This window comes from Dreissena polymorpha, chromosome 11 (assembly GCF_020536995.1).
Source record: "Dreissena polymorpha isolate Duluth1 chromosome 11, UMN_Dpol_1.0, whole genome shotgun sequence".
Taxonomy (NCBI): Eukaryota; Metazoa; Mollusca; class Bivalvia; order Myida; family Dreissenidae; genus Dreissena; species Dreissena polymorpha.
In genome coordinates, this window is record NC_068365.1 from 34,585,977 (window position 1) to 34,602,583 (window position 16,607).

The window sequence follows — 16,607 nt, forward strand, 5'->3', positions numbered from 1 at the left end:
GAAAGTTTCGTCACAAAGTAACTTGTGCTGACTTCTCATGCTTATCTGGGACGACACTTAACAAACATGCATTGAGCTTTAGATTTCCTAGAGCACATCGCATATGAAACCTTTCAGACATTCAATGCTTGATACGAGTCTAGTCCATCTTTCCATTTATACCAATTGCTGTATTTCATTTCTGATATTTGATCGTGTTTTTCTGTTTCTTTCTACTGCTTACCTGACACTTTAGTCTGCAGTAAGTAGCTGCATGCAATGTTTTCTATACTAATCATGGTGTTTTCCATACTTACCATGTTGTTGCCGTATGACTAAATAGATGAACTCCATTAACATTATAGTCTCGCTCTGTGTATACAGACTGTAGTTCTTGTGTAGATGGTGTTATCCCAGATCAGCCTGTGCAGTCCGCATAGACTCATCAGGGACAGCAGTTTCAGCTTTTTTTTATAATTTTTTGTTTGAAGGAAGTGTCTTCTTAGCAAATATCCAGTGAAGGCTAAAAGTGTCATCCCTGATTAGCCAAAGCAGACTGCACAGGCTAATATGGGACAACACTTAACGCACATGCACTAAGCCCAGTTTTTCCAGAGCGAGGCTCGTTTTCAGGAGAAATAATCTTGTTTTTACCAATTTTAAGTCATTTTAAAGGCAGCTAAAGATCACAAATAAAGGCTCTTATTTGTAAGTTTTAAAAAGTTGAAATATTGAAAACTTGTTAAAAAAAATGTATACATAACTATTGATGTCAGTGTTACTTGTCATTTTTATTAGCCGGATTTTTTTCAAAAAAATCTCGGCTTATAGATTGATGTTGTCGGGCGGGCGGGCGGGCGGGGTGGCGGCGTGCTCGAAAATGTTAAAGTTCTTATTTCATGGTATAACTTTGGTATGCTTGGACCTAGAGTCTTCAAACTTGACATGAAGGTTGGCCAGGATTAACAGATGACCACTGGTCATTTCAAGGTCATTCATTTGAAGGTCAAGGTCACTGTGACCTTCAATATAAAAAATGTTAAAGTTGTTATAACTTTGGTATGCTTGGACCTAGAGTCTTGAAACTTGACATGAAGGTTGGCCATAACTAGTTAGTAACCACTGGTCATTTCAAGGTCATTCATTTGAAGGTCAAGGTCACTGTGACCTTGAATGTAAAAATGTTAAAGTTCTTATTTCATGGTATAACTTTGGTATGCTTGGACCTAGAGTCTTCAAACTTGACATGAAGGTTGGCCAGGATTAACAGATGACCACTGGTCATTTCAAGGTCATTCATTTGAAGGTCAAGGTCACTGTGACCTTCAATATAAAAAATGTTAAAGTTGTTATAACTTTGGTATGCTTGGACCTAGAGTCTTGAAACTTGACATGAAGGTTGGCCATAACTAGTTAGTAACCACTGGTCATTTCAAGGTCATTCATTTGAAGGTCAAGGTCACTGTGACCTTGAATGTAAAAATGTTAAAGTTCTTATTTCATGGTATAACTTTGGTATGCTTGGACCTAGAGTCTTCAAACTTGACATGAAGGTTGGCCAGGATTAACAGATGACCACTGGTCATTTTAAGGTCATTCATTTGAAGGTGAAGGTCACTGTGACCTTCAATATAAAAATGTTAAAGTTGTTATAACTTTGGTATGCTTGGACCTAGAGTCTTGAAACTTGACATGAAGGTTGGCCAGAACTAGTAAGTAACCACTGGACATTTCAAGGTCATTCATTTGAAGGTCAAGGTCACTGTGACCTTGAATGTAAAAATGTTAAAGTTGTTATAACTTTGGTATGCTTGGACCTAGAGTCTTCAAACTTGACATGAAGGTTGGCCAGAACTAGTAAGTAACCACTGGACATTTCAAGGTCATTCATTTGAAGGTCAAGGTCACTGTGACCTTGAATGTAAAAATGTTAAAGTTCTTATTTCATGTTATAACTTTGGTATGCTTGTACCTAGAGTCTTCAAACTTGAAATAAAGATTGGCCAGTACTAGAAGATGACCACTGGTCATTTCAATGTCATTCATTTGAAGGTCAAGGTCACTGTGACCTTAAATGTTAAAATGTTAAAATTGTTATAACTTTGGTATGCTTGGACATAGAGTCTTCAAACTTGACATGAAGGTTTGCAAGCACACTTAGATGACCACTGGTCATTTCAAGGTCATTCATTCTAAGGTCAAGGTCACTGTGACCTTGAATGTAAAAATGTTAAAGTTCTTATAACTTTGGTAGGTAAAAATGTTAAAGTTCTTATTCCATGTTATAACTTTGGTATGCTTGTACCTAGAGTCTTCAAACTTGACATAAAGGTTGGCCAGTACTAGAAGATCACCACTGCTCATTTCAATGTCATTCATTTGAAGGTCAAGGTCACTGTGACCTTCAATGTTAAAATGTTAAAATTGTTATATGCATTCAAAACATAACACAAGGTTTGCTCATGCCTTGAAAAGTACTTACATTTCATTTTGACCTTTGAACAATATTTCAGTAATTTAAGTATTGCATTGACAAAAACACGAAAGGTACTTTCCTGTCATTTAAATCAAAAATCCGGCTTCAATGCGGTCATCTCCGACCGCGGAACTCTTGTTTATGGGGATGTATTGCTTGCACATTTGAATATGGAAGTTTGCTGATGGTGTGTTAAGCTCTCTCTGATGGTGTGTTTAGCTGTCCTATTGATTTTAATCTTGGGAAGTTTTAAGCTTTTTGAATTCTTATTAATTTCTGCATTCTTTTCCTTTGTTTTATGGGGCCAACAGTTGCATGTATGATCATGTGATTTTCTTGTTTTCTTAACAGGCATGTCTGTAAGGGATACAAACAGTTTTCTGGTTCCATTAAGGTGACAGATTCTTATAGTTGTGTTTGCCAATCCATAACACATTTTGCACCTGGCATTTCAAAATGATGTTGCTCTTTGTTTATTTAAAAACAAATACGATTTTGCCTTTTTTTTTTACTCTCTTATACAGATCTATTTTATTAAATTAAATCTTAATTTTACTTTCTACAAATATGTGTTAATTTTAATACAAAAATGTAAACATTAGCGATTTCAACCCTCTTATTTTTTCACTCAATCCTAACCAATCATCTTTAGATATGTTTGTTCCCATTAAATGGAAGTATAATCTGATAATAAGCAAAATAAATATGACATCCCATGGTGTCCTTTTTTTATGAAGGACATATATTTCTTGCCAATCAGCTTTGTTCAGAAATAGCATCAGTAATTTTATTCAGATATAAAGCATTTATTACACAAATGAATGTGAACTTGATCATGGGTTTTGTTTGGTACAGGTTGTTTTTTCCTGCTTAGAGAATGACCGTGGACGGTCATTTCACAATTTCGACATGGGCATTTCACAAATCTAGCAAGGCCACAATACTTTACAAAAACAGCCATTTTATACTGTGAAAACCGGATTTTGGGGGCTTTAAAACCTGTCAAAAATGGCCATTTCACAATTCAAAATTACAATTTGATTTAATATTTTACATAAGCCAGACAACAAGATATTGACAAGGGTTAGGCTTTTCTATGGATTAAGATAGAGTTTACCAGTCAGAATATTGTTGATCACAATGTAAGTGGTTATTTGTTGAAAGAAAGTGACAATGAAAATGTGATCTTAAAGACAATTTAATATGATGCAAGGATTAAAAATGCTTTTACTATACAAATTCTTAACCAACTGAATTTCACAATGTTCACGACTCGTTTCTTCACAATTTAGAAGTTTGTGACTCATTTTTTCACAATTTTGAATAGTTTGCGACTCATTTTTTCACAAAGTGAGGGGGCCAAAGGCTGCTTCAAAAAATCAGGAAAAAAGCCCTGTATCTCTTTTTTGAATTTTTCAAAATTATGAGGGCTCTTTCTCCTGAGATCTAGTAAAGATTATGAAGTACTTTATATTTATTGATGCCTTGTACCATATACCATGACCTCTTTTGGGATTGCATATAAAATGGGTGACATCAAGGTCAAGGTCATTGTTGCTGAAATAGAAAAATAGGCTGCATGGACTTCATAACTTGTGAATTAATTGAATTAATATAGAAAATTGGTTTGGCTTTATAACTTGAGAATGAATTGAGTCAATATATGAAAAATATATAGGGTTGGCTAAATAACTTGAGAATAATTGAATTAATATAGAAAATAGGTTTGGTTTATAACTTGAGAAGGAATTTAATAAATATAGAAAATAGATTTTGCTACATTACTTGAGAATAAATTGAATTAACATAAAATAAAAAAGGTTTGGTTTTTTAACTTGAGAATGAGTTATAATGAACAATTTGTAGAAAACACCAAACATTGTATTGTATTTAAACTTTGTCTGTGATTGCATTTGGGTAGCATGGGATCAAGGTCAGGGTCATTTATACTAAATATAGAAAACAATATCTGGTCAAAAATCAATAACAAATTGAGATGTTGTTAAGAAAGTTCATACATATTAACATTGACTACTTCCATTAAGACCAGACTTGGGATTGCATGTGAATGCAGGCAATGTCAAGGTCACTGTTATGTAATACAAACTATGGTTCTTCATAATAAGTAAAGACCCAAATTAACCAAGGCTGCTTGCTAGAAAATAAGGGCACATAGGGATAAGGGTTAAAATTGATATAATAAGTATGGAAAATATATGCTATGTATCTTGCATGTATAATCAACTTCTGCCTGTGATGATGAACATGTATGCACATTTGTCAGGCTTTTTATTGATTGTTGCATAACAATGTCAACGAATATTTTGATTCCAGATCGCTAATACAGTAATTGTAACATTGTTATTATCTTAAAGGTCCTGCTCTCACTACTGCATTTATTATGGTTGTATGAAATCTAGAAATTGAAGAAAATCGTTGGTCTAAATTTTGTGTTTCTGTTTCCTAAGTAAGTAACTTCCTGAACATTTAAGTTTCTAACTAGATATATCAACATTAGAGAGCTTGACCTTTAATTACATGTTGTTATTGTTTTAATTTTGATAGTCACTTATTGTCAAAGTTTTGTTAAATAATGTTAACATAGTATTAGTATTATTGTTTGTTCACAATATTGCTATTTGATGCATCTTACACACTTGGAGTGGTAAATAATAACTCAATTAAAGGCCCTAATTGTTCTAGATTCTAAAGATTAAGGTTAACACAATAACTGACGTCTTAGCCTGATGTAAGTCCAACATATTCATGAATTTCTTTGTGTGTAAACAAGCTTGGGGAATTCTGAATACATCTAAATTCTGGTATAACCCTGGAGACCACTTGATTCTTGTTTTTATGGCAAAACTGGGCAAACTGCATGTGCATAAAGTGTTGTCACAGATGTGCCTGTGTAGACTGCACAGGCTTATCAGGGACAACACTTTCCGCTTTTATTGAATTTTTGGTTTACAAGAAGTCTCCTCTAAATGAAAATCCAGTGTATGCAGCAAGTATTATCACTGATAAGCCTTTGCGGACTGCACAGACGGATCTGGGACAACACTCTTTGCTCATGCAGTCTAGTTCCCAGAACTAGGATTATTTCAGAACAACCTATTAATATATCAAATTACGATAAATAAAGCAGTTGCATGGACGGAGATTCTCAACAGGAATCAATGTGGTAATCACAAGTCAGGTTACTGAAACAGTGTCCCCAGGTTATTCTTGTTCTCAGAATTTCTTTATTGATGTTTATTTGTCCTTACATATTAAAATATTCAAATTGATCTGACTTTCTCTGTGAAGAAGCTTGTTATAAATAAATTGCGTCTTATATACTTCTGAAACTTAATACTTTTGCAGCTTTTTTGTTTGACAATTCTTGTTGAAATCAAGTGGATGACACTGCCCCCTTTTCTAGCCACATTAGTGTTCTTTTTGTAAGAAAGTATGTCAAATGTGTTGTAAGACGTACCAGTTAAGTTCATTATTAGTGTTACATAGTAGACTAGAACTAATTATGTTTTTATTCAGTGGCATGATTGTGTTAGTAAAACAGTAAATACTATTTAAAACTTAAAGCATAAAATTAAATGTTTTGTCTATTCTTTTTTTGATACATAAATATCTTAAACAAGCTAAAATTGAAACTGATATTGTGCTAGATAAAAGTTCACACAAATTTTCATTGTAAAAACTAAACAGTATAAGGGGTCTATTTCCATGCCTCCATAATATATACATATATACATATACTACTTATACTGACGAATTATAAGGTAAATAAATTGTTCTTCTATGAAGACCTTTAACTGGTTTAATCTTGAACAAAGTCAAGAAATCAGGGCCTGGTGCTTTCGCTGGATCCAATAAAACTAAATGATTTTTTTATTCTGTGAGTTACTTTCGAAATAATTTCTAATATAAAAAAGGTGATAATTAACATTTTAACTGGAATTATTGAATAGAATTATATAAATGTTTTCAACATCTTTTCAACATCTTTAATTGTTAAGTGAGTACAGTCAATCTTGTGCTTGCGACCACTTGAATTAAGCGACTTTTGTCTTATGCGACCACTTTAAATCCCGCCCGTGCGTTTTAACTATATTTTCATATTGTATTAAGCGACTTTTGTCTTACGAGACCAGCGACCGCTGATTTTAGTGTTTTTTGATGCCCAAGTCTTGAATTAAGCGACCGCGTTAAGGTAAAAGTTGTAAATCTGTTGACCGTTCAGGGACAAATCAGTGCTAATTGCTTATCTAAGCAGATAACATGAACGATAACCGGTACACCTTTGTTTTGATTACACAATAGCCATTTTCCTTTGTCTCGATAACCGGTTCTGACCGGTGTTAATGCTGACTGTGTATAAATTTTTGGTGTCAAATAATACAGTGAGGTATTGCCAACAGTCTACTGGTTAAAGAGTTTACTATCTGGGACGTTAAGTGACACATTTTATCGCCGATTTTATTGCAGAAACAATGTGCCGACGCGACAAACATTTTCACAGTGTTCTATTAATCGGTAACATGTAACGAAATCTGGTCATTAAAAAATGTAATTGTTAGTATGCTTATTAGTTTGTATTAGCAAATTTTCCAATCAGGCGTGTTTATTTAGTTTTCAATCAAGGTGTTTTATTTATTTCATGACCCATAATCGAGTCAGAGATATATATAAGCTTACATGCAGAAATTAAAATGTCAAAACACAAAGTATTAACGTTAAATGAGAAAATTCGGGTATTGGAAGTGTCGAAGAGTAAAAGTGCATGTAAATTTAATCGCGAATGAGCTTGGAGTCGGAAAAACCCATTCTGCGTGCAAACCATTTACATTGTATTTAGAATTAGAGAGAACAAATACAACTTATTTTAAGTAAATAGTTGTTTTATTCATTTTATTTATATTTAGATTCATTTGATTACAAAAGCTGAAATCGCTGTGTCAAAAGGAGATAATCCTATATCTGGATTTAAAATCAAAGGTCCGCATTCATACCAAATGGCCTTTTTTTATATTTAAAGACCATTTTATCAAGTGACCACTTTTGGTTACTCCCTTTAGTGGTCTCTAAATACAAGATTGACTGTATATATGAACAGTCTCGCACATTAGATCATTATAGTAATACTTTGGGCATCAATATATTGCACATTTTGATTTGATTGTGTTGTTTAAAATTCTGCATGCATTTAAAGGTAACCATAAATAGCAATGTACCTTAATAATTAAAAGCCTCTTAACAGTATTGTATTCTTAGCAATCTTGTTGCATTGCATTATATATATGTGCCATGCCATGCCAAAAATGGGTCTAAGACCATGTGCACTCTGCAGTCTGGTCATGAGCTACCCTGTCCAGGAATAGAAGAACGAAATCTTGCTTGACTTTTTAGAGCATGGAGTAGCACCTGACCAAAATGTGCATATGGCATAAGACCCATTTTTGCATGATGCAGCCCATATAGTATATAAAAGTATTTTGAGTATTTTGTTGTAATGTTGACATGTACTATTGCAAACTTAAATAAAAACAACTTCAGATATAAGTCTTATGATGTTCCATTTACTAATTGTTTTTACTGATCTATTCAGGAAACAGTCAGACCAGAATTTGAAAATGCTGTCATGAGAAAGCGAGAAAACCCCATAAATAAGGTGTGTATAAAATTACATGTATATGCATCATTTCAACTTCTACCTGATTCAGTTCAAATTTGATTCAACTTCAAAGAAGAGCTAAAGAGTAAACTATTTTAGGTATATGGCTATACTATAAAAAAAGCCAGACTTCCTGAAAAGGGACAGGATGATCTCTCTCAATGTGGTAAATTGTCGTACAGTAAAGTTTTGTAAATTGTTTGTGACTTGATTGTGCTGTTTCACCTTAGTTACTTTTATTTAGTCATCCATTCAGCATCAATGGCTTGAGTATGTTTTTTAACAAAAAAAATTATTTTAATTTCAAGTAAAAAAGTATACTGTATGTTTCTCTATAAAATCGTCTGTTGCCAATAAAAGCACATTGTGCATTCTGTATTTACCAGAACGTTTACAAATAAAATGGGGACAAGATAGTGTGTCATATATTCTGTAAGGGATTGTGCAAATAAATGTGAAGGGGGGGGGGGGGGGTATACATATTTTTAAATGGTGGGTCATTTAAATGGAAGGGGAACCAAAATGCCATTTGGCCTTAGCTAAATCCCTACTATATCTATGCAGGTCAGGTGAGGAGGTATTTGGTGCAATCAGTTTTGAGTTCCTTAAAAAAAACTGCGTATGCATATGTCTTGATATCAAATACAAATCAACATGATTGTATGGCTTGTGTTCCAGAAATTAGAGCCTTATGTGCCGAACTGGAGCAAATGTTTCCGCTACTCAACAACCATTGTTGTGTTGCTGTTCTTTGTAAGTATACGTATCTGAGTGTTCTATGACACAATATCAGCAAACAACTCAGGCATACGAAACAAGTTTTGTGGTTCAACTAATCCCACGGCCCATTATTATTTTGGCTTATCTTAAGCTTTTTTAAGTATTCCATATTTAGTTTTTTGATAATTTTTTTCAAAATGCATAAAAAACAAGAGATGTGTTTGTCAGAAACACAATGCCCCCTAATGCGCCGCTTTGAAATAAATTTTCTATATATCATTTGGCAGGTTTAGAAATTATCTCCCTTTTAGTTTAAGCTTATTACTTCCCTTGGATTTTATTCTTTGACTTTTGACCTTGAAGGATGACTTTGACCTTTCACCACTCAAAATGTGCAGCTTCATGAGATACACATGCATGCCAAATATCGAGTTGCTATCTTCAATAAGGCAAAAGTTATTGCCAATGTTAAAGTTTTCTGACGGACTGACTGACGGACTGATGGCAGTTCAAATGCTATATGCCACCCTACCGGGGGCATAAAAATTGCAATCATATTGTCTGTATTTGATTGTATTCTCTAAATAAGCTTTCAATGAAGTTAAATTTACTTAACAAAGAAATCTGTATTCTGATTAAATTTGAAAGTGTTCTGTATTCTGGTTAAATTGGAAAGTGTTGTTGACACAACAAATCAATACCCTTTTTCTTTATATGAGATTTAGCTATTTGAATTTTGAACTGTAATATATCTTCAGTTAATTATATATGAAAACAATATTACTGCATTAAATGTTGCTCTTTTGGAGCCAGTAAAAAACCTCAGCATATTAACAAACAAGACTTTGGCAATTTGCTTGTAAATTACTGTGTTCAAAGTCATATTAATTGTAAATTATGCTAAGTTATGTATGTTTTATGTATCCCTTAATACAGGGCTCAGTAATTGTATTCATAGCAATGAAAATTAGAACAAAACCATCAAATAACAAATTTGTCATGAAAACTTAAAAAAATTATGAAAACAAATGTAAAAATTAAGTTTAACAAAAGGCTATTTTTTTTTCACTTACTGTTTTTAAATAAACAGTGTCAATGCATTTCGGCTTTTCACTTAAGATTTATTGTTTTGCAATTGTGTCAGTCTGATTCAGCCTGTCAAACATACCCAGTTAACAAAGACAGTGTTTCTGTCAGGTAATAATATTAAACAAACTTGGATAATCTTATGTATTAGTCTTGTTCTGGAAAAAATGGGCTTTTTGCATGTGCGAAATTTAGTGTCTTCCCAGATTAGCATGTGTAGTCCAGTACATTGGATTTACGTTTTATGCACTTAATGCACATGCATTAACCCTTTCAGTGCGGGAACCAAATTTTGAAGGCCTTTGCAAACAGTTTGGATCCAGATGAGACGCCACAGAACGTGGCGTCTCATCAGGATCCAAACTGTTTGCTATTCTGATAATATTCTTTGAAAAAAAATCGAAGAAAATGATAATTTTAGAAATTCAGCAGACAACATTTTAGCAGACAACAAATTTCCCAGCATGCAAAGGGTTAAGCTTAGTTTACCCAGGAGAAGGCTAATGTGAACAGTCAATATTCAAGACTGTTTGATAGGTTTTGTTCTTTGCAGTTTGCCCTGGTCATTATCGCTATACTTGGCGTTATCATCTACCGGATTGTGATAGCGGCAGTCTTGTCAGCAATTGACCAGGACATGGTGAAAGGACGTGCTGGACTCATAGCCTCCGTCACTTCAGCCTGCATTAATCTTATCATCATCGTGTTCTTAAACTTTGTAGGTTACTATTTTGTTTTATGTAAGGTCTAAGCCCTTTACCACTGAGATACACACTTGTTTAGTCTTTTAGAAAATAAATTTAAATTTAAGACCTTTTTTACTAGACTCAAGTTTTAAAGGCTTTATTTCCATCTGTTACATACTGATAAAAAGCAAACAGTATAAACCCTGAATAGACTTTTAGTTACTCACATGCTGTTCTGGTTTTATGCTGGTATATAGCCATATAGCCATTTTCACTTTGCTTCTGGGCAAGAAAGGGCTAATGGGTATTTTAATAACAATTTTCAGGCTGTCAGGTGGTCATAGTTTGTTATTTGGACAATAATAGACAAAAAATGTTTAATTGCTTGAAACTTTAGGTTTTGATTTCGTAGTAAAAATAAGTCTTGCTTATTTGTAATTATCATTATTGCAAATTAACAAAACGGTGAATATTATGGATACATTAATTCTTACATCTATGGTATATTTTAAGTGCCCTGTGTTCTTTTTATATTTTAAATACCTTAGTTCTGAATTCTTTAGCTCTGATGTACTGATTTAAAAGAAAACACTTTTAACCCAAGAATTTCTATAAAAGGAGGGGGATGCTGTATTTGTTTTTTGCAACTTAACTTATTGAGAAGCATCTAAGTGTCATTAAATAATCCTGAAAATGACATTTAAAAAGGTCACTGTTCATTGCATTAACCAGTACTAAGGATTTTAGTCACCTAATGTGATAATGGGTCTTATGCTATATGGGGCCAGCTTCGCTACAGACCTGCCTAGGCATCCCCAGTCAGCAGCAACCCTTTCCACTACTGAGACCACGAAACCTTGTGTGACTTTATATTGGGAAGGGTAGCTCCTCACCTAACTTTCCAATTGCATACAGCATCGGAGGGAGAGGTACCCAGTGGGCATCAAACGTTTTACGAACGTTGCTGCAATGTAATATTTAGGTCGCAACGTCGGCAACTATCACCGAACTTTGCCACAATGTTGCATACAAAACATTACCCGGACGTTTCATCATAACTTTGAAAGGAGGTTTCAGAAACGTTGCATTCTGATCTCTACATTTGTAACCACTTCCGAACGTTTCTGCAAAGTTGCACGCGAAACGTCGGGCGAACGTTTGAGAAGTATGTTGCAACAAAGTTGCTTCTAGGTAATTGTGCGCTCTTCCCAGTGGGCACCCAAATTTTGTTGCAAAGTTGTATTAAGGTTGCATTCAAAAGTTGCAGTTTGGTTGTCAGAATGGTGTATATGAAAGTTTTCCCGAACTTTTTTTCAAATGTGCTGCAACGTTGTATTTAGGTTGCATTCCAACGTTGCAGTTTGGTTGTCACAATGGTGTATATGAAAGTTTTTCCGATGTTTTTTCCAAACGTTGGTGCAACGTTGTATTTAGGTTGTATTCAAACGTAGTATTTTTTAATTTTTGTTTTAAAAATAATATAAAAATAAAAACTATTTACTAACAACCGCCCTTTCGAGTATTATCGGCAGATATGCACACTGTCGAGTCCGTTTCCTAGAAAGAACAAGTACTTGGTGTCTATAGAGGGGAAAATGAAACGCTCGTACTTTATAATAATACAGTTCATGCATAGCATCAATAAAAATATGATTTCTTGTAAATTTTAGAAATTCAATGTTTTAAATTTTACAAATCAGTTGCTTAAACTTAAAGATGCTAAAGATGAACTTTATCTCAAAATCGCAGGATAAAATATATTGTTTAAGTTGTGTTATGCATTAAAATGGTAGAATCTAGTTTAAAAGTTTCAACTAAAAATAAATAGTCAACATTTTTGTCTAAAACTCTCAACAGTCGCTGTGGTGTAGTGGATGAGGTGTCCGCCTAGCGATCGGGAGTTGATCAGGTTCGATTCCCGCACAGGGCGCGTTATTTTCTGCGTTTTAATGCGACCAAAATACAACGTTGCAGCAACGTTTAGAAAATATGTTGCAGCAACGTTTGTAAAAAGCGTTGCAGCAACGTTTGTAAAAAACGTCGGGAAAACTTTTATATACACCATTGGTACAACCAAACTGCAACGTTTGACTGCAACCTAAATTCAACGTTGCAGCAATGTTTGGGTGCCCACTGGGTAGGTATTCCTCTTTCTGTGGGACATTCTAGATAGAAACTGTGTCACAAATAATTGAAGGATTCATTAGTCATGTGCACACTTTTTTATTTCAGGTTTATCAAAAAATTGCAGAGGGTCTCACTGAACTAGGTATGTCTAATGTTTGCACTCTATGACTGGGGCTTATGTCTAGAAGGCTCTTAAGAGGAATCTTAACATATGTTGCACTTAAGTGAAATATTCAGATCACATTTTGTATGTGGAATCCACTGATTTCTGTTTGCAAAATAATAAAATACTGAACAATTGCAGATCATTATTAACCGACTTATATTACTAGAAAGTATTCAATGATTGTACATAGTGTTCATATGTTTAAAGCATAATGACCTATGTAAGCTCAAAGAATCCATTGCATGTTTTTGTTTATTGTACGATCTCACAATTAAATGTTTGTCAATAAGTCTGGTCTTTTAAAAGCATGCTTTATTGAAACCAATTTTACCAGTCTTGCTTATTGTAATGTTATGCTTTTGTTATTTTGTAAGTGATTATTAATATATTTTGTTTATCCATCTGAATAATTGCTGAACGAAGTCACTTTCTTATGCTTCTAACTCATATAGTTGCTACTTCAGATTTAGATGGCATCAAGTTTGCATTGGTCTGAAATGATGATCCCTGATAATTGGTGCAATCCTACTCGATGATATTCTGCCCTTTTAATCAGAATTATGTGAAACTTGATATGCAGCATCTCTAAAGAATAAAAATGTACATGTTGTTATAATGTTTCCCTACTGTTAGTTTTCCGTGAGTTACTGAATGCCCATTTAATTATAATAGTTTTCAGCACAAGATCTCAAACACGAATGATTGATGAAACCGTATATGCATCATCCCTATAGGTGTGAGATGTGCACATTGTCAACAATCGTGCTAGGCTAATGATTTTTCATTTAGTGATTGCCTTTTTATCCTTTTGTTTTGTGTAAATTTCATTTGTTCCTGCCTGTTGATCTTTCAAAGATTATTGGCTTAATTTTTTTGCTAATTGCTTTCAATTAACCAAAACATTTACAAAGCACATCATTGGCTAGAAGCAGTCACATTCTTATGTTCATCGTTGTTTAGCAGTGGGGATTTAAAGGTTTCTAATAAAACCCAAACTACATGTACATAAACAACCAATTTTGATTTTTTTTTTACTTTAAGAACAACACCGCACAGAGACTGAGTGGGAGGATGCCTTCACCTTCAAAATGTATCTCTTCCAATTTGTCAACTACTACTCTTCCATCGTGTATATTGCTTTCTTCAAGGGCAAGTAAGGAATAATTTTTTGTGTGTGTTTTGTTTATGTCTTTTTAATAAATATTGTTATTTTGAGCAATTAATGTGAAGTAATTTATGCTGGTATCTGTTTAAGTAATAAGTTCAATTTAATTTATCAACTGCAAAAATGTAAACATTACAGCACTATCCTTATGTAGAACGTCTTCCCAATTTCAGCTGCATATAACTGCACGGACCTTATGATAAAACTCTTAAGAAATATATTAGCCCCCCGATAAATGTGTTTATATGTTTTCATTAAAGCCAATGCTTAGAATAATAGATGTTGGTGTGTATAAATGTTTTTTTACAAAGTTAACATGTAGGAAGACTGGGTCTATGAGAACTGTTAATTGAGCTAAACTGTTTTGATATTTTTTATGGACTGTTTTCTTACAACATGGCTCATATGATGTGTATCGTGTTTCAGGTTTGTTGGCAGACCAGGCAACTATAACCGTAACTTCTTTGGTTACAGACAGGAAGAGGTTTGATATACTAGTATATAGTATTTACTTGTTAGATTGTAGCCTTGCTCTTGTAAAACAGGCTTAATCCTTTAAGTGCAGGAACCGAATTTTGAAGGCCTTTGCAAACAGTTTGGATCCAGATGAGATGCCACAGAACGTGGCGTCTCATCTGGATCCAAACTGTTAGCTATTCTGATAGTAGTCTTTGAAAAAAAATCCAAGAAAATGCTAATTTTAGAATGTTCAGCAGACGACATTTTAGCAGCACACAAATTTCCCAACATGCAAAGGGTTAATGCATATGCGTGAAGTGTCATTCCAGATTAGCCTGTGCAATTTTCTCAGGATAATCAGTGCCAATTCTTCCCACCTAAAATGGATTTTCCCTAAGAAAAGTGCCATTCCTTATTAGCCTGTATAGACTTCACAGGCCAATAATTCCTGACTCTTTACGCACATGCATTCAGCCTGGTTTTGAGAGTGAGGGTCATAGAATATTGTCATACCTCAATAGACTATAAATATGTTTTTATCTGTTGTGTTAAAATATATCATCACATGCTACAACTTGCTTTCTAATTTATATAACCATAACAAATATTTTTATGTTAAACTTGTATAATGTAGTTTTAAGTGTATTTTTTGTGGCTTTTTGTTTACTGACCCATCATGTTACGTTATTTTACTTAAATGACCTTACAAAATCAAATGACGTTATGCTATTCTAAGAGCTTTGCAGCTGTATCATGGTGTTTAAGTCAATACTAATTTTCTTTGCTAATAAAAAGCATGTATAAAAAAATCTGGCTTATTCATTCCATGATTCATAAAACTCGTTTAAGAAATTGTTTTAATAAGCTCACCAAATTCTTACCCATTCTCTTTCCCTACAGTGTGACCCGGCTGGCTGTCTCATAGAGCTCTGTATTCAGCTGGGCATCATCATGGTGGGCAAACAGGCCTTTGCAAACTTCAAAGAAGTAGTTCTGCCGTAAGTGATCTTCTCATTAAGTATTAGGCATTGCTCTGAGATATCGGGGGTTAACCCTTTCAGTGCGGGAACCGAATTTTAAAGGAATTTGCAAACAGTTTGGATCCAGATGAGACGCCACAGAACGTGGCGTCTCATCAGGATCCAAACAGTTTGCTATTCTGATAGTATTGTATTGGATGATCAGGGAGGATTTATCGTTTCATCCGTGAAGTTTTTAAGAGACTTTCTTAATCAAAAGCATTATAAGCCATTCAGCAGGTTACATTCTGCATTTGCTCGTAGATAGAAGATACTTAATTTACACATCATACAAAATACGAAATAGCATACAATCCTGCTTCTTCTTGTGTAGACTGCACTTATAGATGCATATCTTGTTACTGACATTGTACAGTGTTATACAGGGTCAGTGAATTTATATTTGGTAAGAGCATTGAAGAGTCAGTAAGAAGCTGTGTAACAAATTTATGTTATCAAGTGCATTTTTTTTTAAAGTATGCTTAACTTTTTTTTGTTTGTCCTTTGGGTGCTAGAATGGAAGGCTACTAAAGCTTAAAATAAGAAATACATATATATATATATATATATATATATATATATATATATATATATATATATATATATATATATATATATATATATATATATATATATATATATATTATATATCTGCTTTGTTTGCTTGATATTACATCTTATATTGAGAAATATATGTATAATATTTGCTTTGTTTGCTTTTGTCCATAATTATTGCCGAATGTTTTAATGAAATTTCATACTTTTATTAGCTCAACTATTACCATATATATGAAATATATATAGTGGAGCTATCCTACTCACCCGGGCGTCAGCGTTCCCGTGAGCGTTGGAATGTTAAAGTTTGTGTACCACCCCAAATATTTCCTATGTCCATTGACATATTGCTTTTATATTTTGCATACTACTTAACCAACATGACCCCAACCTATAAACAAGAGCAGACAAGTGTATCAAGCATTTTGTAACAATTATGGCCCTTTTTTCACTTACATTTTCTATGTTAAAGTTTGCTTACCACCTCAAATATTT

The 16,607-nt window shown here is 33.7% G+C and overlaps 1 protein-coding gene across 2 annotated transcripts in view; it reads left to right on the forward strand.

Annotated features, from left to right (window-relative positions):
• The window catches only part of LOC127851395 (anoctamin-4-like), a 90,690-nt gene that overhangs the window by 59,667 nt on the left and 14,416 nt on the right, over positions 1-16,607 (forward strand). The window contains exons 15-22 of one of the 2 annotated variants that reach the window (XM_052385153.1): positions 4,790-4,801; positions 8,064-8,126; positions 8,808-8,882; positions 10,489-10,653; positions 12,854-12,890; positions 13,956-14,067; positions 14,506-14,563; positions 15,439-15,536. In XM_052385153.1, the coding sequence (XP_052241113.1) occupies positions 4,790-4,801; positions 8,064-8,126; positions 8,808-8,882; positions 10,489-10,653; positions 12,854-12,890; positions 13,956-14,067; positions 14,506-14,563; positions 15,439-15,536 (620 nt within the window). The remainder of the gene's footprint in view (positions 1-4,789; positions 4,802-8,063; positions 8,127-8,807; positions 8,883-10,488; positions 10,654-12,853; positions 12,891-13,955; positions 14,068-14,505; positions 14,564-15,438; positions 15,537-16,607) is intronic. The other variant, XM_052385154.1, reaches the window with a different exon arrangement.